At 36.5% G+C, this 23,470-nt stretch overlaps 1 protein-coding gene across 1 annotated transcript in view; it reads right to left on the bottom strand.

The window, feature by feature from the left end:
* Positions 1-116: 116 nt before the first annotated feature.
* LOC141434758 (putative phosphatidate phosphatase) overlaps positions 117-23,470 on the bottom strand; it is a 64,245-nt gene continuing 40,891 nt past the window's right edge. The window contains exons 4-6 of the mRNA XM_074097193.1: positions 5,428-5,589; positions 3,626-3,802; positions 117-2,886 (exon numbers count right to left, since the gene is read on the bottom strand). Of these exons, the coding sequence (XP_073953294.1) occupies positions 2,776-2,886; positions 3,626-3,802; positions 5,428-5,589 (450 nt within the window). The 3' untranslated portion in view covers positions 117-2,775. The remainder of the gene's footprint in view (positions 2,887-3,625; positions 3,803-5,427; positions 5,590-23,470) is intronic.

The following is a 23,470-nucleotide window of genomic DNA, read 5'->3' as shown; positions in this document are numbered from 1 at the left end:
GATATGTTAGCATGTCTTAATAATATGAACCGGTTTCATATCTGACATTTAATTTCAAACCAGTGTTTACTAAATGTACGAAGGTAACACATAGGGTAAAAAATAAAATTATAGCGTAATAGGTAATTATTTTTCGTTTATTATTTTGTTTGGTAGTGTAAATTCAAAATAAGCAGTTCTTACCGTCTTATAAATAGAAATGCTGCCAAAGAAGGAAGCATTATTAAGCTATATAAACATTCCTCTTTCAAATATACAACGAGTTCAAATTCATACCGATTTCCAGTGACGACTGGAGATCTTAGTTTGCCCACTCAAAAGTTTGCATGGATGATGACTACGAATTAACATTTGTCTTAACGTTAGTTTTATCCAAAAGTATCTTTCTAGCGACCGCCCATGCAAACAAAAGAGCGGGTGAAACACAGTGAAAACCACAGACAGTAGATGGCAGCACTATCGCTCGTGACTGACATCGAATTTTCGTTAGCAAAAAATACAAGTTTACTAGCGCCATCTCTGAAATAAATCATGTACAAATGTAGTGAATAATGTTTTGCCATCATGTTTTGTCGGAAAAGTTCTTAAGTTTTTTGCAGGTGGTAGGACCTTGTGCAAGGTCCGCCCGGATTGCTACCACCATCTTGCTCGCTAATCCTGCCGTGAAGCAGCAGTGCTTGCACTGTTGTGTTTCGGCGTGGAGAGTAAGACAGCCGGTGAAATTACTGGCACTTGAGGTATCCGATCATAGGCCTCTAGGTTGGCAACGCATCTGCAATACCCCTGGTGTTGCAGATGTTTATGGGCGGTGGTGATCTCTTACCATCAGGAGATCCACTTGCTCGTTTGCCATCCAGTCGAATAAAAAAAAAATTATCTTGCTTTCTCAACTAGCTTACTGAAGCTAAATGAGAAAGCAAGAAAAATATGAACTTATCCAACAAAATACGATGGAAAAACATTATACAATAGATCTGTACTTGCAGTATTATAAAAACATATATAAGTTGCTTTTTGCTGACAATCTATTCAATAAACATTTCAACGCAATCTGATCAGCAGAAATAGGTTAATTGGATGGTGATTTGTTTTGCAGGATTTAAAGCGGCGCCAACTAACTTACATAGAAACATTGCAGCTTGCAAAGACGAAGATTGAACAAACATAAGTTCCGTCGGTTTATTCCTGTTAGTCACAATCGATAGCCACACACGTAACGTCCAAAGAATAAAATAAAATATACTTAAAATTAGCACCTACATAAATAATTCATCTTAAAAGTATAATAAAATTAACCAAACTTAACTATGAAAATATATACAAAGTTGAACTTCATCTATTTTTTTTTTCGTTTATCTATAAGGCCACTGCATGGCGTGCTGTACGTCCATCGTTAGAAATGGTCAAGATCTAAAACTAGTAAAAGTGTTACATGTTTAACTACAAACTATTAAAATTGTATGTATCTTTAGAAGATTGGAAAAAATAGAATGGGTCTATCAAAAGCACATCCACTTTTATTTAGCGGCAAGTTATTATGTTTAAATTAAAGAATTTAATAGCTATATGTTATTATAGAAAAGAAGTGAGTAAAAAAGCAAAAAGACAGGAGGATATGAAGGACAGAAAATCATATAAAATTACACCGCTAGAGGGAGCTGCACAAGTCAAGTAAACAAAAACTCTTTCAAACCAGTCCTTACGCTAATTAAAAGTGAATTCACCTTATACAAGTTTAATGATTGAGGAAATCATTAAAAACTCTTTTCATACATGAAATAATCATGGTCTGCAATATTTACATTTCTATATCACAGTATTAAAATACGTCCTTCCAGTCTTCGAGACTTAAAGGCATTTTCTTAGACTACATCCATATAATATCGTAAATAAATGAGCTTTACACATATATTTTTTAATTTTCAACCAAATATAAATGCAGTTCAATAAAACTTTCTAATTCGTACCAAACTTGGTTAAAATATTTACAAACTATGCTAAATATGACTTAACTAATAATTGTACTTTTATTTTAGACGCCTCTCTTAAAAGGCAAATAAATAGTGCATAAATATATAAATAACACATTGCACTAAAATATTAAGTGTAACTACGATATTCCTTTCAACAATATTTCTGAGTACATTGTCAATCTCGTATCATAATTCGAAAGACTGCAAAATTCATTGGACTTCACCGAAACAAGGCTTAAATGCAAGCAAGAAAATATCCATCGACTATGACAAAGTTCCTACATAATACTATTTTAGAAAATCTGCAGTTGAATTAAGATTGTACTTGTATTTATTTTCAATGCAAATATTCAAGTATTTCTCTAAAGTGCACTTTATTTTAAGGTACATTTCAGTTTTTTTTTACTATACCTCGTTTTAATGACTCGTAAAGAAATGGTATAATTTAACTAAGAATCAATATTAAAATATTTCAAGGTCCGCTAGCGACATCTAGAATTATACTTTTACACTGTCACTAAGTCAATAGCTCAACAGTTTAGCGGGTAAATTACTATTGAAACTAAAGATTACGGTATTAACCAGTCGATAATTCTATCAATTTGAAACAACAGTTACAACAACAAGGCATTTTGCGCCAGCTCAGTTTAGCTAAAGTCACCAGCAACACAAAGCAGTTCCGAGTTTCACAAATAGATGGCGCTTACCTCAATAATAGCTGCCTACTTCAATATTCATGCGAGATGACAGTTGGTCATACATCGACCGCGGCACTAGTGCCGGGCTCTGATTGGTCGGATTGTCAAACGCGCCAACCGGTGCCGTTGCCATTGGTGGCGTGCAGTTCGGAATCGTGGTGATTGATTGGCTGGCGTATGCGCGGCGTCTTACGGAGGTTTGAGACGAATGTGAACTGGAATATAAAGCGAACATGAATTAGACTTTAACGCAATAATGTAATACTTAGTATTTAATCCATACTAATATTATAAATGCGAAAGTGTGTTTGTGTGTTTGTCCGTCATTCACGCCGTAACGGAGCGACGGATCGACGTGATTTTTGGCATAGAGATAGTTTATGGGCCCGAGAGTGACATAGGCTACTTTTTATCCCGGAAAAATGCACAGCTCCCGAGGGAACAGCGCGCGATAACCGAATACCACGCGGGCAGAGCCGCGGGCAAAAGCTAGTTAGTTATAAAAAAAGGAACTCGGTTTCAAGCCTCTCTCTTTTGTACACACTACTTCCATCTATTTGACGACGGTGACTAAACACGCTTAGTAAATGAAGAATTTGGTAGATGGCGTTAGTGACTAGCTTTTGTTTGTTCGGTAACTTCACCTGCTCGCACTTTTTTACAGACAAAAAAAAATTGGTCGGTCTGAGGATGCTCATATTAAGGATGCCTATCACCTTGTCACACAAAGCAAACAATTTAAACAAATCTGAAAACAGGTAAATCATGAATTGCTTTATCGTTTTCGAAAAAATATCGAAAAATAGATTTACCTTGTGATAATCAACCATAAAGTATACATATTTTTTACTAAGTTACGAGATGTCCCACTACTTGTTAAAGTCCTCCCGTCCCTGACCTCCACAACCCTGTATGGCTTGTCTTAAAAAAAAAGAAGAAAACATCTCCACTGACCACAATGACAGCATACAGCAGCCCCACACTGAAGCCGGCCATCACGTCGCTCCAGTGGTGCTTGTAGTCTGACACCCGCGTCATCACAGTGTACCAGGCCAGCATAACCAGCACGAACTGCAACCCGTGCCGGAGGAGCTTCGAGCCGCGCCAGGTGAAACGCTTGTGGATGTAGAACTGGAGTGAAAGAGAGAGATTGATTGTTTTTAGATAGCTTCAAGGCACAACTTCGTCTGCTAAAAGCCTGGGGCACGGAATTGATAATAGTACAAGTACTGGCGTACCAAATAAAATATTCGAAATTGGTGTGACGTACTTTATGGATGGCCCCTTATTAGTTTCACACTAACAGACAGTAACAGACGTAACGGTCATTACTCATTATTGATGAGATGAATGATCCTTGTGTCCTATTATTGGCAAAAGAGAAACCTACAATAGCCGAATATAGCTTCGCTAAAAGGCCTCACACTTGTGTAGCGCCCCTCATACATACTATCTCTCTACCTAATAGATACCTACTTCAAAATAGATATGTTATCACCTACACGTGACAAGATATTTTCGTTAATTAAATCACATCATCAAAATAGGCATTAGCTCATCAGTTATTTTAAAATTATTGTGAAATCAATTACAGATAGATAAAATAAGGACGATTAAATAAAGAAAAAACCGGATAACGTCTTAAATCAAGTTTAGCGCGACATGTTTCGGGCTAATTAGTAATCCTCCGGTTATTTCATTAAATATGAGTGAGTCTCACAGTAATTTCAAAGACACAAACCGTATTCAAAAACCGTGTAACCTAATGTTTTGACTTATAGACTCTCAAGCAGAGGAGTCCGGGTTGAAATCCAAGTCTCACTCAAGGTTTAGCTAGGGGGTGCTAAGGTCATCAATCGCATGTCAAAGGTCATTCAGTTAGGAGGTATTGGTACTTCGCTGTCGATTTGACATTTACCACGAGCTATGCGGTGAAAGACAACATCGTGAAAAAACCCGGACATGCCTGCAATTCAATGCCGTGTTTGAATTTTCCAATCCACACGGGGCCTGCGTGGGAAACTGCCCAAACCCTGACAATTCTAGAGTCCTGGGCCCAATACGATATTTGACTATTTTTTATTTATTCTAGGTATAAAATAAAGCTTAACAATGCAGCGTGCATCGATCAGAAAAACAAGTTTTAAGCTACATAGCTACCTATCTTTATCAACATATGAGTGTAACAGTGTTTTGATGGTCTGCAATTCAAAATTAGGCAGCGAAAGACATACAAGTAGCACCATACTTCCTGCATAGAGAAAAGCGTTTTAAAACGAGACAAATCACCTTAAATCCTCTTCAACAGTTTTAATTTTTGTCTTCGCTAAACACTGTATGTATATCTATATTTTCATATAATACCTATGAGTATATATAGGATGGTACGGCTGTGCCGCTTTTTTGCTCGACTTCAGATATGGCAAATTCAGGAGTTGTCAAATACCGTATAGTATATATACTATAGGCCGAGATAATCCTACTAATATTATAAATGTGAAAGTTTGTGAAGATGTTTGGAGGTTTGGATGTTTGGATGTTCTTTACTTCATCACGTCTAAACCACTGAACCGATTTAGATGAAATTCGGCATACAGATAGTTTGAGTCCCAGAGAAGGACATAGGGTAGGGTTTATTTCCCGAAAAATTGCATAGTTCCCGCGGGATAGCGATAAACAAATTCTACGCGGACGGAGTCCCGGGTAACGGCTAGTAATACCTATTTCAAAATAAGTATACTTATTGTTAAACTTACGGCAAAATAAAGCATGGTGTAAGCAGAGAAGGAGGAGTGCCCACTGGGAAATGACAACCGCATCTCTTTGAGCAGCTTTTCGTTATCACCGAGGCATTTAAAATCGGTGATGTACCGCCATTTGTTCACTGCCGCGTCGCAGTCCACGTTCGGGCGGCATACCTGAAGGAGAAACATACAATTGTAAGTTAGACTGTAGTTTAGAGCAGAGGATCGTGGGTTCAAATCCAGGGTACATTTGAAATTTACCACAAACTTCACGCCAAAGAAAAATATCGTGAGGAGTGCAGGTTTCCTGCGAAACAATTCAAGGGTGTGTGAGAAATTCCCAATTCGTACTAGGCTCGCGTGAGAATTGCGGCCCAAGCTGTCTTACTTTGAGAAGAGGCCAGTGCCCAGCAGTGGGACGTATATAGGCACGGATGATAAAGAAATACAAGGTACTCGTGAGCATTTCGAGAGATTTCAATCGCGTATTCCTGAGGTTATATGGAGTAATAATTGTTAAATGAACCTAGGTTGAAGTATGCTTTTTTACTTTTTAATTTTTTCATACATAATAAATACATAATCCCAGCACCTCCACCCCTTTCATAGAAACTTTTTTGCATAAAAATGGAAATATCTCAAAAACTAAGCATATTTCGACCCGAGTTCATGTAACATTTATTACTCCTTATAGCCTCAGGAATTCGTGATTGAAATCTCTCGCAATGCTCACGAGCACCTTGTAAATAAATATGTACAACTGTGTGGTGAATTCTTCCAACGTTCCTATGCTAAAGGTACATTCATCACCAATCGTCGCATCTTACTTAACACACAGATCATCACACAGAAAACGCTAGTGACTTATATTATTGACGCATATACCTACCTATTATTGCCAATGCTCACTAACCCGTCATAAGTAGTAAATTTAGTCCTTTCAATCTTATATTTTTTTCCTTGAATCGATACCTAAGGCGCATGGCAGTTAATATGCATAAAACCGTAATAAATATAAAACCGTTTATATTTATAACTTCACGGTATAATCACAAAGTCAATAAAACCAACTCGAAAAGTTGACAACAGACGCGCCAAGGTTTTATATGCAAAGTGTTATCGAGAAAATCATGATGGATGGTAAGAGCGAAAACCTATTCGGATATTACTCTGTACAATCTTAATATAATTTTGTTGCAATCGTGATAAAATACTAGATAAATCCAGAGGTTATAAATTGTATTGTTACCTGATATTCAGTTAAAAAACTCCTACTCGTCCGTACCAAATTTCAAGCCGATGAGTTCCGTCCTGCGGAGACAATCCTGACCGGTACACCAGAATTTACTTCCATATCATTGGATTGTCACCGGGTCTACATAAGTACGTATGTATATATCAAATTTCAGCTCGATTGGATACCAGGAAGTATTTTGCAAATTATGAAACCACAACTTACAAATGTTGTTAACTTGCAACGAATAAGGCTCGCAAGAAATATCAAAAACGTAATAACTCATTTGTAAAAAATCATAATAATATCTTGTACCTACTTGTAGTATCCGCTCTCGGAATACTCCTTCCACTTATCCATTACAAAACGCCCGTTACAACCCGTAAATTGTCGGCTAATTAATATTTTTGCACTTAAAAACAATCCACCTTGACTGATCGCGTCGCGCCTCGCGGCTGAAACATTTGACATTTACTCCGCCCGAGAACGGCAGTTACAATAACACAAACCTATATTTACAGTCCGCCAAAATTGGAATACTCATCAGGGCACACGCGTAACAGGGGCTTATAAAGCATTGGCATTTTCGCCGACGGAAAAAAGAAAGTTTGTGGCTTTTTTGTTTCATGCTAATATGTCAGCTTTTAAAAAGGACGAAGCGAATCTGAAGGGAAACTGATGGGATGGAAATGACCGAGCGTGTCTGTATGAGTTGAGTTGAAATAACATAATATAATGCTTTTAGCTGTAGTAACATAATTAGTCTCTAGCTATTTAAGCACGTAGTACTATAAGTTATTCTGTGGCTAAGCATAAGGAACATTCATAGAGGTATCAACTCATAGTTTTCGCAATAGCATTGCATTACTTTATCTGCTAAAAATTGAAGACAACCACTTTAGCTAGCTATTAGACTTATGATATGCCACCAGCCAAATATGTGGTCACCACCCTAAAGTTGATAATCGTTTGCATGTCATAAAACAGTGGTTCGGAACCTTCGGTAATTACCCCCGCGGGGGTAAATCAACTATTCTCTGGCGGTATTAAAGAAATTAATAATTAAGACCTAATCTAATTAAATACCTAGTTAAATATTAAAAATTATAGATTGCAGCTCAGTAAGTATTTACCTGCCGCAGGTGGCATCTCTTTCTAGCTGTTATTTTTACTTATTCCATTCTTTAAAAAAAATAAACTTTGTACCTAAGATTGGTTTTAAAAGTTCAAAGTATTATTGTGATTAATAACGATATTTCTATTTGCTTGCGTTGTATCTATTTATTAAATTTTAAGCGGGGTAAATTCAGTTTTCCCAGAAGGTCATATGGATAAAGAAGGGCATAAAAATATTAAAAAGGTTAGGAACCACTGTCATAAACCAATAATGCCAAAAGACGTGTCTGTCAACTTGAAAGTTCGACTTTAGGGTCATATTCATTTGATAGGAACTTGTTTAAGAATTTAAAGACCACCTTATTTGGCTGATGGTACATACATAGTACTTACCTTTTTTTCACAAATTGACTTTTATTTGTTATGCCATGTAATAGTTAATTATTAGCTATCGATAGTGCTCATAATATCAGTTGCTCAGCTTTACTGTCATACTTGATCTTGGGTCAAAATATCAGAGTGCATCAATCGTTGCAGGGTTTGTCAAAAAATGTTTCTATATTAACAAAAAAAAAAACATTTATTTGTTACATTTACAAGCGTTAAATCTTAGAAAAAAATAAACAGAAACAGATTATCCATAAAGATACTTTAAACTCTGAAGGACAACTCCGGTTTTGTTTTGAGAAATCACCCATTCCTTGTTTTATAGTAAAAGAAAAAAAATTAAGACTTGCTTGAGGAGGCAATTTCCCATAGTAAATGTAAGAACAGTAGGTAAAGACCTAAAGGTTGACGGACGCAAATTCTACGACGCATCAGTTATACCTTAACAAGCATCCATAATTCTGTTTACAGTATCGATAACATACCATTATCAACGTGTACTGAATTAATTTCTATACTATAAAAGGCTACGTCAATCATCCAATCAAGTAGCCCGTTCACTTTCGAACTCGTTTTGCAAACTTTTTGCACGTTTCAGGTTAATCATACGAAATTGCGGGTTATGCAGTCTCGCGAACGGGGTAAAGTATTTATTTTTCAAGTTTCGCATACTAAAGCGGTTGGGTAATTTAGTGATTAAGGCAACGAGTAGGTGGCGCCGTAGGGCGGGAGCTTGTGCCAAAGATGCGGCGATAAATTTTGAGCAATCGGCTCTGAAGTTAAGGCTACGCCAAGTTGAGTTCATGGCTTGAATGTGATGTGCGTGAAAAAAAATGATGAAAATGGCAAAGATAGAGGTAAGTATCATAAAGAAGCAACGAAGGAAAAAACTAAAGTAAAAACTATTTCTCACCTTCATAACTGCCCCGTACATTACTTACTTTCAGCTTAAAGAACTCTACATATGCCAAGTGAAAGCAATGAGAAAAGAAAGGATTACTTAACTATAGCTGGATGAAAAGTTCACGTCACGTTATATATAACCTGTAATGATAGTTGCTCGTGTATGAAATAAATAAATAAATTAACGTCCAAAATACGGAGGGACTTCTAATTAAGTCATACACAACAATCTATCACGTAGTAATTGGTTATTTTATCAACTTCCATATCTTTGTAATCTATTCTAACCATCAATCGTGACCAACGTCGTGGAGAGCATAAAGTCATGCGTTATTGATACTATGTATATGCTAACGAGTCTCTATTTAACTTTCGCTTTTTGAATAGTATCTTTATAACATAACTGTCACTTATCGCTTGATATACTAGTTTACGTTGTCGATGAAGTTAGTACGGGTAATATAGTATGTATTACAGCCTTATATTAGCGTGAGGTAATATAAGCCCATAGGGCATTAAATTCGTGTTTAAAGGCGAGGTGTAAGATATAAATGAAGTTAATTCCAGGGTGTTGAGTATAAGGCACAGTAGGAGATAATGATACAGCCCCTCTTTATTACAGTAAATTATATTCCATAAACCATATGGACACTTAAAATTTTACTGCGCAGAAGCACTTTGCATCTGAAATTCTGAATCAACTGCGATGCAGGCATTAAATGGCTAAATGTCTAAACTTCCAACGAAGCTCTTGCGCGCCATAATTTACCATGTTTCAAACTCCAAATAATAGGACTCCATCTGAATCTTCGTGTATGTAGATGACACATCGCATTCACAAAGTAATTAGCAGCCACTGTACATTTTCAACAAAGAAAGTCAAGCGCCACTGGAATAATTCCCAACTCGTGATGTGGTCACACACAGCGAACAATTCGGTGGTAAGCTTTAAAATTCAAAGCAACACTCCAGAGTTTATTGGCCATTGGTCACGAAGAGGGCACGCAGCATGAATCTAATGGCGTGCAATGACGGGTAACATAATTTATTTGTACGGGAACAGTATAGTACCTACCTACTGCGAAAGCGCACAAACAAATCAAGTCAGTTTCAAACAAATTGCTTGACATTGGCAAATTGATTGCAGTCAATAGAGTAAGAGCATTCCGAACGATTTAATATTCCCGTTTGAGAAGTATAAACTTGGATAATGTCTCATCTAAGTAGCATCCGTTCGTAGTTTCACTCACAGTTGAAATTTACCGGATCTTACCATTTTTTTTTATTTTACAAATATTTGATGTATTTTCCTAGACCACAACAAAGGTGTTCAGTGTTACCTTTAAAATCCGAAGATTTCCAACACCTGATTTTATATCAGATTCCGTAACCCATAGTCCGGTAGAGTATGGCCATGTTAAATTGATTCACCGAGGCACCTCGCTGTTAAGAATCCCAGATATGAGATAGTCGGTACATGGTAAAGATTGCGATCCTATCGGATCCTGTTATTAAACTCGTGCCGGACCGTGTCAAACTGAATTAGAGATATGATAAGGATGACAGGGAATTATAGGCTCTATTCCCGCAGGAAAGGTTTCCTTTAGGTTTGAATGCATATACTATTAGTGGAGGTTAAAAGAAAATGTTACACCTACAAAAGGTTAAAAGACTATCGCGATTAGATAAATGAATATAATTCAAAGAAATTGTATTCATAACCAGAGGCTTCATTTTCGCAAACAGAATCAGCAAACTACCAAGTAATTATCCAGATCATAAAACTGGAAGTAAGAACCGCAATTATAAGCAAATAATATCAAGAGAAATAAAACGCCTGATCCCATTTGCCGACAAGCGCGACGGACTGTAAAAATGTTGTGGCATTTATAATAAAGCGTAGAGACAGAACAATTCAAGTGGGTTGGTGAAATGGCCCGTTTATTCTATAGCTGCACTTTACTCGAGATACTTGCTGTCTTCCTTACAAGATAGCAAGAACCGACCATAAACTAAACTCCCCGAGCGACATCTAATAGGCAGGCGAGAAATAAAACTGGTTCCAGATCTCAGTAAGATAAATCCAATTACAGAATATTCCTGAGATCATGTTGTCTGGATGGATATAAGAACATGATCGTAAATGCAAATCACTCGGCGACGCGTAAGGTGGTCTAATAACACCGGCACATTTATTGTTTATTTTACAGTTTACACCAACGAAATTGCTTTCTGCTGAGTGTGGTCTCTTGATTCTTGACGATTGTCGTTAAATGATAAATTATAAAGCTCACTAGGTATATATTAAATTAGGTGCAAAGTTATTCGTCTCATCTTATTACTTACATACTCAATTATGTGCATATTAAAGTTATATTGTATAGGAAAAATCCCGCCTCCGATTATACAAGAATTGCATTTTGCCACCTTGGCCCTTCCAAGTTCCAACTACTCGCCTTTACTACACATGTTATGAATTTCAAACATGCATCGAATGAAGATTCCAGGATTCCAGGTCATTTAGTCTACAAGAAAATGTTGACCTTAAACAGTAAAATGAAATTAAAGAGAGTGTACATTGTGGATTCAGGAAACGCAGAATAAAGAACTCAACTAAAACTCTTTAGTTACGACGAAGAGTAGTAAATAAGTGAAGCTATAGTTATGAGAGAAGGCGTCATGGGTAAAGCAGATTTAGTACTAATTGTGTGGAACATGATACTTGTGATTGTGATGCTTCGTTGTGCAGAAACTAAGTGAAGTAATGAGGAAGGTGGTAAATATTGATTTTAATAGTTAGTAGAAGATCCATACTAAGTGTCCAGAAATTAATTTCAAGGTAGTGAAAGCACCAAAATTTTGACGGTGTATTGAAGATAACGAATTATTTAGATAAACAAAACTAAATAAACGGCAATCAAATGTGTTTTGAAAAAGAAAACGCATAAAAAACAAACCAACATATATCAAGCCTTAAGAGACAGCCATGACGTACACACAGACAATACGCGTTGAATAAACTAGTCGATATGGCTTCATTGATGATCAGAACTAGTATGGAACTACAACAATCAAAATTATCGGTCTCAGTGACAATATGAGAGTGTAATTTCAATACACGATTACAAACCACCCACTGCTTGACATTTCGTTACTCAGATGATGTTTCCTCAGTTGTTTTTGTTAGGAATACAAAATGAGAGAACGGTACTTGAATGGAAATGAAGCTTTAAAAATGTATAAGTGAAAAAAGATGTTGTTTGTAAATATACGAACACAACGAATTGTACGCGTCTGCAGTGTTATCTTATGTACCTAGATTGATAAATTACTTTAAGGAACACAACATTAAAATATTGTAAAAGGTATCCTCTGCCTTTCATGAAACAAGGTCACATGGCAGGTACAGTCGGAGACACTAAATCGCGTATAGGTCAATTCGCAAGAGCTGGCACGAATGAACTGAATGAGTTACAAGACTGTTACAAGAATAAAACGCATGTTGGATTAAATAAAGAGAAATAATGAGAACGTATAAGAAGGTTCGCTTAAAAAGTTAGTTGTAAAGATTGCCTTGAAGATCGCTCTGAAGCGATAAGGCCGCATATTGCTTACCTTAAATCTCTCTCTATATACATACAGCTGACTATGTGATGGTGTTAAATAAAGAGTCGTTGTATTGTATTGTTAGCCTACATAACAATACTGTTAAAATATAAGCAAATTCTGCATTGTTACCTGACGATGTAACCTACATTTCTATTGTAAGCAAAGTTATTTGAGCCTTTCCTGCACGTTCCATTTCAAGCATGCATGTTGAGCAAAACTTGGTACACACGTGTTTCTATCCAAAACATACATGATGGATGTCATATACATTATATTCGATAGTGGGTGTCGATACTGCTGATTTTCGTATTATGATATGACGCAAAGGTTATAAATAAATCACGATAGCGGAAAAATAGAGGTTATCTGAAATTACCATGATATCTAAGGGGTCATCCATAAAGTACTTGCAATTTTGATGGCAATTCGTGTGGGGGATGGGGGGGGGGGGTCTTTATGGATGGCCTCTAATTATCATGTCATCTATGTTAAAATAGGTGTGTACGTACTTTATTTGTAATTAATGTAGCGGAATCTTAAGAAGGTAGCGGAACTTAATACGAATAATTCAACTATGTTAGCAGTTTACGCCAGTAAAGTAAAATGAGCAGAGACTTTTTAAAGAAGGTAAATATCAAGAACTCTCACACATTTGATAACGAATCCAAAGATGTTTGTGCAACCTTCTACCTTTTTAACCCATATATGCCCAGAACTATTTTTAGTCTACAATATCTTTCATTCGCCAGACGTGACAGATAAGCGTTTTCGTTTACAAATTCGCGGGTTTTTTGCACGGTTCAAAAACGACTCACTGGGCATATATGGGTTAAGCCAATGTCTCCGTTTCTAACTTTTAATAATAAGAAGAAAATGCTCCAAGCTGCGTAACACTCGAAGGATTTCGCTTTAATCATGTTCCATTGCGTAAAACCGCTCATGAAAAGGTTAAACAGCCTTACCGCAAACATCGCTAAGGCGTGTTTGCTCAGTAATTTCACGTCCTTTGCTGAACAAATATGCATTGGCACTAAGGGATTAACAAGTTTTAGAACGTAGGTACACGATTTTATTACATAAGTTAGAGTACGCCACGAACTGGATGGCAGCAGGTAGCGGGGCGGACAGCGGCGCGGTAAGCATTTTCTCTGTTCAATATAGGTAGGTATATGCAAGATTAGGGATGCTACTACGAAATTGAGAATTCACATCTGTATGGCGGAATCGTTGAAGCGGAGCCGCGGTCGAATTATGTCCCGTATGCTATAGCTCCAAGAATGAGACGCCGATATCCGCTGATTTTACGTTTTACAAAATGAGCCAGCATAACTGAGCTAGAAATACAAAACTTGTATCGCGTAAAACATTTCACCCTGTAAGTATAGTTTGAAATTCGCTATATCCTAGAATATTGTAAAACAGTGCTTTGAATTTAGATTCATGGTGGCATCATACTAATATTATCTTATCATAACAGATTACTGTTTAATCAGCTCTTTTATTATTCCAGCGACGTCTGCCGTTTCCTGCAAAACCTTTGTTATAATTTGCAAGTAAATGCGCTTATTATCGTTATTGCGTGTAGTTTGCCGTATAAAGAGAAACGCTGGTCACTAAATAGAGCAAGAGCCCGCGACAGCCAGGCCTTAGTTATTGTATAAAGGCTGAAAGTGTTTTTATATACGGTACTAACACAGGTAAAAACAAACCTCAACTATGAAATTTGGTATTAAATATCACGTCTTAAGATAAAAAATCATCTCAAATCAGGGCTTGTTAACGTTACCCAATTCACAATATTATAACGTTAAAAAAGTATCATTACTTCAATCGGTAATTTTTGTTTTTAGTTTTTCCGTGACCTTGAGACTTGAAATGGACTCAAAATGTCGGGATCAAAATTATAATCGTGAATGCATCATAATATAATCCGTAAAAAATAGCAATTCTTAATTATTTTGTGATACGAATTATATACAAGCACATACATATCGTGTTGAGTAGATTTAATAGCATAAACAAATGTTCTGATTTAGCAGAATGATGACCAGGGACGCCGCTATAATGTAAAAGTGAGAAGTAATCTTTTAACGATATTTTTAAATTAACGTTAACTTTATGTGAACAGCTTATAACGATATTTTTTTATACCGGTAAAAAATGTAAAAGTAACGGTAAATCCTTTAACGTTAATTACGATTTAACGTTAAAACGTTACCAACTTTTTACCGGTATTTGAAGCCCTGTCTCAAATTCGTTATAGTATAAAACCCAATTTATACACTTACATTTTTTTCAGAATTATATTAAAATGTTTTAACCAGTGTGTAATCTCCAGACGATAAATAAATACCTGTACTTATAAAAAATTCAGCCTTTATACAATAACGTAGGTCTGGCTGTCGCGGGCTCTTGGTCCCTAATGACACCGCAGCGTGACTTAAAACCTTCCAGTAGAAAAACAGTTGATAACAGTGTCTGTGAGATCATTTGTTTTGTCTAAGAATATGCTTTTAGGTCCTTAGCATATCACAAAAACCGACTAAGTGCGAGTCGGACTCGTGCACCGAGGATTCTGTACATACAGTACATCATCATCATCGTCACCATCATCAGTTGGAAGACATCCACTTCTGAACAAAGGCCTGCCCTTAGAACGCCACAACGAACGACATCTCGCCACTTGCATCCACCGGTCTTGCATTACAATACAATACATACATTGACTCAGGAAGGGATAAGGAAAACAGGTAGGTAAATAGAGAGAAAATTACAAGGTAAGCACTAAGAGGCCTAATCGGTCCAGAGCTATCTCTTCCTGAACAATGTTTCGACAGAAAAAGACAATATTATAAATGCGAAAGTAGATAACTCTGTCGGTGTATCTATCTGTCTGCCTTTTACATCTTCAGGTTGACCGCTGAACCGATCTAGGTTAAATTTGGTTTGGAGCTAGTAGGTATGAGACCCTGGGAAGGACATAGGGTAGTTTTATCCCGGAAAAAATAATAAGCAGACGGGGTCGCGGGCAATAGCTGTATTACATACTTACCTACATTTTTTAAATAGGTATGTCAAAGTATACGCTATAAATGGCCGTATCTATAAGAAAATTATGTTAGCAGAGCTCTGCTTCTAAGCAATACGTACAGTGTACCTAGGGTTGTTCTTGAACAATGTCGAGTTACAAGTTTTGGCGTATGTGGTCAATAAAAACAATAGCTCGGAGTGAAACAAAAAAAGTAAGGCAAGTTCATCTAAAAATCGGATCACTGTACAAACACGTCCATTTGTTATGTTTGCGAGGCACCGCTTTGTCAACAGTTAGTGCAGCAGCCAGCAGTGTCGCAGGCAATTAGGCCGCGGTGCCGACAGATCACACTTAACACTATTGGCTGGACAGCTGTAAATCCATACTGATTGCTGTTAGGTCCTTCGACAATTATATTTGTATTAGCTCATCCCCGCGACTTCGGCTGCGAAGACTTTGTTTACCGTTATACGCAATTTTCCGGGATAAAACGATGCTATGTCCTTGCCAGGTTCTCAAACCCTTTTCATAACTAATTTCATATTTAAATCGCTTTTCGCATTTATAATATTAGTAAGAATGTAATATAATCCTTTGTTTAATGTAAATAAAATAGATAGAATCAGATTGGCGACTACACCTGCATTGTCATCGAACCTAATGTAGGTATATACCAAATTTCAAGTCACTCCGACTGCTGGAAGTGGATCCAAACAAACACGAATTAATCCATATCCATACTTATACTTATCCATACTAATATTATAAATGCGAAAGTGTGTGTGTTTGTGTGTATGTTTGTCCGTCTTTCACGCCGTAACGGAGCGACGGATCGACGTGATTTTTGGCATAGAGATGTTTATGGGCCCGAGAGTGACATAGGCTACTTTTTATCCCGGAAAAAATGCACAGTTCCCGAGGGAACAGCGCGCGATAACCGAATTCCACGCAGGCGAAGCCGCGGGCAAAAGCTAGTAAAACAATAATGAAAATCGAAGACTTAGAGAAGTTTATACAAAATAACTTGCTAGTGCAACAATCTCTCGTAAACAGCACATAATTTAGCCTTGCAGTATTATTGATGCATTTTTATTGCTTTACTTATCTTCGATGCTTTATTTGACTTCCTCACAGAGTGTGTAATCACGATCAATTGCTTTTAATAAAATGAAACCGAACCCAACAATCACTCAATCAAAAGGGACCAGCTGTTGGTTGACGTTTTGTTTTAACCAACGCACTTGAATTGAGTTTCGTGGCTTTTATGTCTCAAGATAATATAAAAGAACGGGCTGACATGACAATTATGGGACTTGAAGACGCCTTTATTTATATGCACGTGCATGGAGATATTCTCATGTGGGAAATGACCAAACCGTAAATAATAAGATGATTTCACAGACGAATAACCTAGCGACATCGATTAGATTTATAAGCCTAACAAAAAACACTTTAACCTTGTAGCTACTAATCCGCTACCTTCCAACACTTGGTTAACAAAAGGAGAAAAAGAGATAGGATGAAGCTCGGCATTCATTCATGTGGACAGATGAATTGTAAAGACTTGCGATACCAAACAACAAAGAACCATGTGACTTGCTTGGATGGAGGATTTAATAAAGCTGTTGTAGATCAGGATACAATGGATGGCACAGGTCATGGTAGAATAGAGGGGCGAGCAACAAATCAACGTATTACTGGTGCGGTGCCGTGTGTCGACTTTCGTAGGGGCAACGGTGATGCGTCATAAGTTTTAATTAATATGGAACATTTAGTTGGGGTAACTGTCGAAATTGAAATAAGTGTGAAAGGGAACGATGGCGTTTCTATGGATGGTGTGTAATTGATTGGGTGACGGAGAATGGACTGTTATAAAATAAATGAGAGAAATGTTGTTACGCGTATTGATTTGGAAGGTCATAAATAAGCTGTAAACTGTTAGTCTAAGTTGTATTATTGTTGTTAATATTGAAAATATTTGATGGGAGTAACTTTTTATAACGATCGCTTAGTTTTATTTTAAACAAGGTTAATACATATTTGCAAGTATTAAGTTACGAAAAAGAATCTCAGAAAAATGTTCAGGTCTATATTTTCAACAGGGTTGGTGTTACACTCAATTTTGCTGGTTTTCAAAAATGTAACTTCATATTTACTCGTTACCAGTGAAGTGACCATCTGTGTTTCCTACCAAACCAGCTGGTTTAATTTACCGCCAGAATTAAATTTTCAAAACGAAGATACACGATTACACTCTTTTATAAGCCAATTAACGTCCGTCACAGACGTTAATGATATGATAAAATAAGCAGGAAAACACACGAAAATAACCTTTCACATAAACTTTCGGTGGCAATGATTAATTAGGTATTTCTCTTAAATAATATTTCGTTTGTTTGGTTAGTGTTGTGCAGTTTGCAGCTAGATCGTTTCAGGGAAAACTAGAATAATGTTTTATTAAGTCTAGCTTGTAGTAGTTTGGCGCCGTAACAACACGATTCCAGATGACAAATACGAGTATAACAAAGGTTAGCAGTAGCTAGCGATGTGTGAAGCAGTATGGCAGATAGCTTATAAAAAAAAATCTGTATATTTGCGAAAATAATTAAAAAAAAAACAGAACATTCCCAGCTCCCGCTTGTCTAACAAATACATTCATATAATGTTAAAAACTTTCGTGATGTTCACTCATAATTAAAATACCAAAAGTAAACTGAACTTATCACGCCAAACACACGAGTTATATTTACCAAGACGTTTCGACCACATTGCAGTGGCCGTGGCAGCTTACTCTACTAGTAATGTAGTCGAAACGTCGAGGTAAATACTACTCGTGTGTTTAGCGTGATAGATAAGTCCCGTTTGTGGTATTTTAATTAAATATGTTCATTTCGTTCATTTCAAGTCACTATAAGTAACTTATATAACAAAGATGTTAAAAATACTGTCGCGTTTTTTTCAACCATCCCCAAAAAATGTTACGACCTGCAATAAGCAGATTCAACAAAAATTTGAATCATAAAAAGTTTACTCCAGTAGTTATTTTACAACAAAAACAATTGTTACATTAAAAACTAGGAGCCGCTTTGTGCGTGAACAATAAAAGAGAAATTGCTTTAAAGTTAACGACAATAAATATTTTTACGACTGTACCTCGAGGTCAACGGCATAGGCGACTTCAAAAGGTTCACTGCAATGAGAAGCCATAATATTCAAAAGCGTTTCCAAAGAAACAATGCTACAATGAAACAGATTTAACTGAAAAACAAATAAAATTGTTCTATAAATCATGAAACAATTTTATACCAGAGATTGCTTGCGAACTCGGTAGTAAAAGTTACGTAACTCAGATCAATACTAGACCTTATTGATCTCTTAGGTTGACTACAAATAGCCAATACATGTCATTGAGTAATTCAGGTGTTACTTTGCGGAGCTCCTGAATGAACTGCAACCTTTCTCACCTTACTACTCCGCAATTCGCAATCAAAGCGAAGTAACAAGTAGCAAAGTAATTCAAGTAAATAGTCAAAGGTAGTTAAGCACCAGAGTGAAAATCATTTGACAGAAATCTAAGAGACAACAATATTTTCATAGGCGTTGTGTAAATAAAAAGGCACAGCACGACAAGTCACAGATTGTGGGTATAACGAAGCACCATTGATACAGAATTTGGTTCACCGTTCAATCTTGCCTCTTTCAATTCAATTTCATTAGGTACAAAACAAATATATCAGTTTGGACTGTTTCGACACGAGTTATAAGCGGTAGCGATTTATCAAATGAAATTATTGCATATCAGAATTATACGCAGTTTAGATAAGGCATAAGACGCAGTTAAGTAGGACTACCTACTTAACTGCGCATCTGGAAACTAATCTTAACAGAAGGGAGGGAGATAAATTAATAAAATAAGATAGTATTGATACTTAGAACTTGTAGATGATCTGTGAAATAAAAACTAAGTTATGTATCGATTAGATTTAACACATCAATATGCTTTCTAATCGATACATAATACGAGTAAGTAGCATTAAAAAGCGAAACAAACAGCAGATGTAATGTAGTATCTCACTCATGTACTTACATCATTGCAATAATAAAACACTTTGGTTCTGTTGCGAAACTAGCTGTTGCCCAGGACTGTCTGCGAAGAATTCGCTTATTACTATCTCGTAGGAACAATTCAATTTTCCGGTACGACAGTACGCTGTGTCTTAATCTGGGTTGTGAACTATTTATGTGCCGTTTTTTCTCATATTTGTAATATTAGTAGAATATCATGCGGGGATAAACGATCGATCTACTCTATTTCTTAATCACGAGCCAGCAATCGCTCATCGCTACCGCTTCAGTCTCCGTTTGGCGCCGGAATCACATTTGGTAGGCGTTTCAATCGTCACTGCCGATAGCGCTAATTGGTCGTTTGTAACACGCCGCTAATGCGTATGCGCAATAAATCCGATCTACATGTCGATGACCCCGCGACGGAAAAGCCTTTTAGAAAAATGTTAATTGAGAAATTGTACACCACGTCGAGATTAAGACATGATTTAAGCTATTATGAGAAGTCGTTTGTAGATTGTAGAAGCAAGATAAACTTCAAAATATTCCTAATAACCGTTTCATAATAATATATAGGTACCTGCAGTCAATTGGTAATTAATTATTAAGAGCTGTTATAGATATTCCAAGGGCAATTAACTGCCAATTGCTCATACATTTCTGATTGCAGTTCCAATGAAGTCAGCACTAACCTAACCAATAAAAAGTTGGAAAACCCCCGACATTGTCACTTCAAAGTTCAATATATCAAAAACGGATTAATTGATTTTGAAAGAAAGAAAGAAGACGCAAAAACAAAAACTACAACAAAAAACTATAGACTTTTGTTTGGTCTGATCTGAAATAAAGTATTTTTATTTTATTTTTATTTATTCACTAACACAGAAGACGCGCATATGCAGCTAAATTTACACAAATAAACCAAAAAAAAAATTTAATCAAACATGTCAAAGAACCATCACTAGAAAACCTTCTATCAAATGAAAAAACCGCGTTCAAATCGGTCATCCCGTTTAAGAGCTACGGAGCCACAGACAGACACGCAGACACAATAGCGGTCAAACTTATAACACCCCTCTTTTTGCGTTGGGGGTTAAAAACAGCATGCACACTGCAAGCCAGATGCAACTGAAATGTAAGGGTGGTCAGCGCGGTTGCAGTGAATCTGCAATGAGGGTTTTCACAAAGATGAAATATCGCTAGATGGCGTTAGTATCGTGAGGTCCATTTGACGTGTGACGTTTGCTTGCGATTGGCTCTTTTTTATAAATGGCGTTAGTTTTTTAACCATTCACGAGCAAACGTCAAACGGACCCAAAGAGTATTAGTACCAATATAGGTGAACTCTATGGTCTTTGCATGTATGGTAACAAGCGCTATTGGTAGCTAGCTGAAGAACTCTGACATAACACAAACATGGACGTCTATAAAGCCCAGTTAAGACCTGTAAGAAAATTGCGCAAGTTGCATTACATCGCTCAACAGTTTATGGTGGTCACTTCAAAATAGCAATGTAATACTAAGACAGTACTTACATCCGTCAAATGGCGGACAGACTTTTTCAGTCACGTTTGACACATTGTCAATTTAGTGCTATCATTTTGTCGCCAGAGGCGTTGGCGTGTACGTGAAAAGGTGACGTTTTAAGTACTGAACGCCTGAATACTAACGCCGTAATATCGGGACCTCATTAAAGATAATTGATGTCTACCTCCAGCATAAAATACGTCTAGACGTACTACAACACCTCAAATCTATCTAGCACCACATTTTAATAATGTTTGTCTTTTAGAAGCAATAGAAGATTATATTCGTGAAACCTAACCACAGTGCTAAAATAACGTAACACGTGTAAGTGCTAATTTTAAAACACTATTAAAATAATTACATCACTTGGAACTACGTGACACTGACGAATAAATCAGGTCACCGAAATCGTAAAATGACGTATAAACCTTCGATAACAGATTTAATATCACGGTTGACCATCACAAGCCAAAGTGTGTATCAGTGGATGATAAAAGTGACCTTTGCCTCGCTAGCACCATTGCTGACGATTAAAAATATTGGATACAAGAAAAAGATAACCTACAGTTCAAGTGTAGTGATAAAAAAGTAATTTTAGCGTTAAGTATGTAAAAAATTGTATAATGTTTCATAAAATATTGAAACATTTTCTGATTCTGATTTTGATTTGCGGCCGGGAAAAAATAGAAGCAGAAAAACTCAGCAAGTAAGCTCGACCAACTACCTTTTTTCATAATAAAACTCCAGTAGCATCTTTGACGACTACAAAATAACGGCATATAGCAAGGTTGTAGCAGGACAAGTTTATGGCAGTTTACCCAAAAAAAAAAATACAATCGCAGAAGATGTAGAAATCGTAATTTATTTTATCACATACTTACTCGTAAATACTAAGAAGTTTAACGCTTAATACTAACGTCAGTTAAAATGAAAAAAAAATTAGGCCGCCATTGAGCAGTATTTACATATCTACTGCAGTACCTTTACTGTATTTAAACTGTCAGTTTGAATATAACACAAAATCCCATCTTCCTGAAATCGCATAAAGAAACAAATGAACTTGGACATTATAAACATTTCAACGTCATGTAATTTGTAACAGTCTTCCGAAAATAAGTTTGCGATAATAAAACAGAAAGACTAAATCACTTACAAGCCGCGCGGCGCTGGACGGGATAAAGACGAAATAAAAAGAATTGGAAGACACAAGACAGTTGATCGTATCCGGTCGCAAAGCGATGCAAAGGAACGAAACGAGCCAAAATGATTACAAAAGGATGAGAATACTTGAGATGACACTCCACAGGAAACAAGATCAGATACTGTAAGTATAAGGAACATGACAATGAGAAATCTGAAATACGTTTAACAAAAATGAAATTAGGCTAAAGTTATTCCTGAATATTTTTTCTACATTATAAAACACATTGTTCGCCGACGCACTGATTCTACAATTCATCCGCTTGACATAAATAAAACGCAAATGATCGCAATGACAAGACTAATTTCAAAACTTACTCATTGTCACGTAAATACACTCGAAAGCGCTTTTAAAATACAAACGAGTGAACTTATTTAAAAGAAGTGTTGGTAGAGATGACAATACAGAAATGCCGGTTTACTATAAGCAGTATATTTTTGAAGCGGTAAAAAGCAAACAGTGCTACTTGTTCACGCATCAAGCGGTTTAAAAGGGCTTCATGGAACAGATGGCCAGTACGTGACAGATATGAAAAATAATAATACGATACCGAGATCAATGAAGTTTCTTAATTGTACTGTATGGATAACGAAGGGAATTTGAATAATATAAATGAAATTATAAAAGGAAATGTTGATGCTTTGAATACAAACATCAAGGACACAGTTCATGCAGAATGCAAACTGAATTGGCGGTCGCGGGCCACTAGCCAAGCGTTCACCAGAACTGAACACACCTTTGTTCGAACCAACCCTTTAAACTCGTAATGACATGCTCCCCTGGTAACTTAACGGCGATATAATTTAAATTGTTTCAATACAAAGCAGACATCGGCTGAGAATCGAAATAGTTGATAGGTACATTTTATAGGCGACTTAAAATCATAAAACTTGGGATCTAAAAATACCTCGTCTAAAATATTCGTCATGTTACGTTTTAAGTAATAAAACATTTACTTGTTAAAAACGAAATAAAAATACTG

The sequence above is a fragment of the Choristoneura fumiferana genome, chromosome 14, assembly GCF_025370935.1.
Source record: "Choristoneura fumiferana chromosome 14, NRCan_CFum_1, whole genome shotgun sequence".
NCBI lineage: Eukaryota > Metazoa > Arthropoda > Insecta > Lepidoptera > Tortricidae > Choristoneura > Choristoneura fumiferana.
The sequence above is the reverse complement of the archived record's forward strand: the minus strand, read 5'-3'. Positions and strand labels throughout refer to the sequence as shown.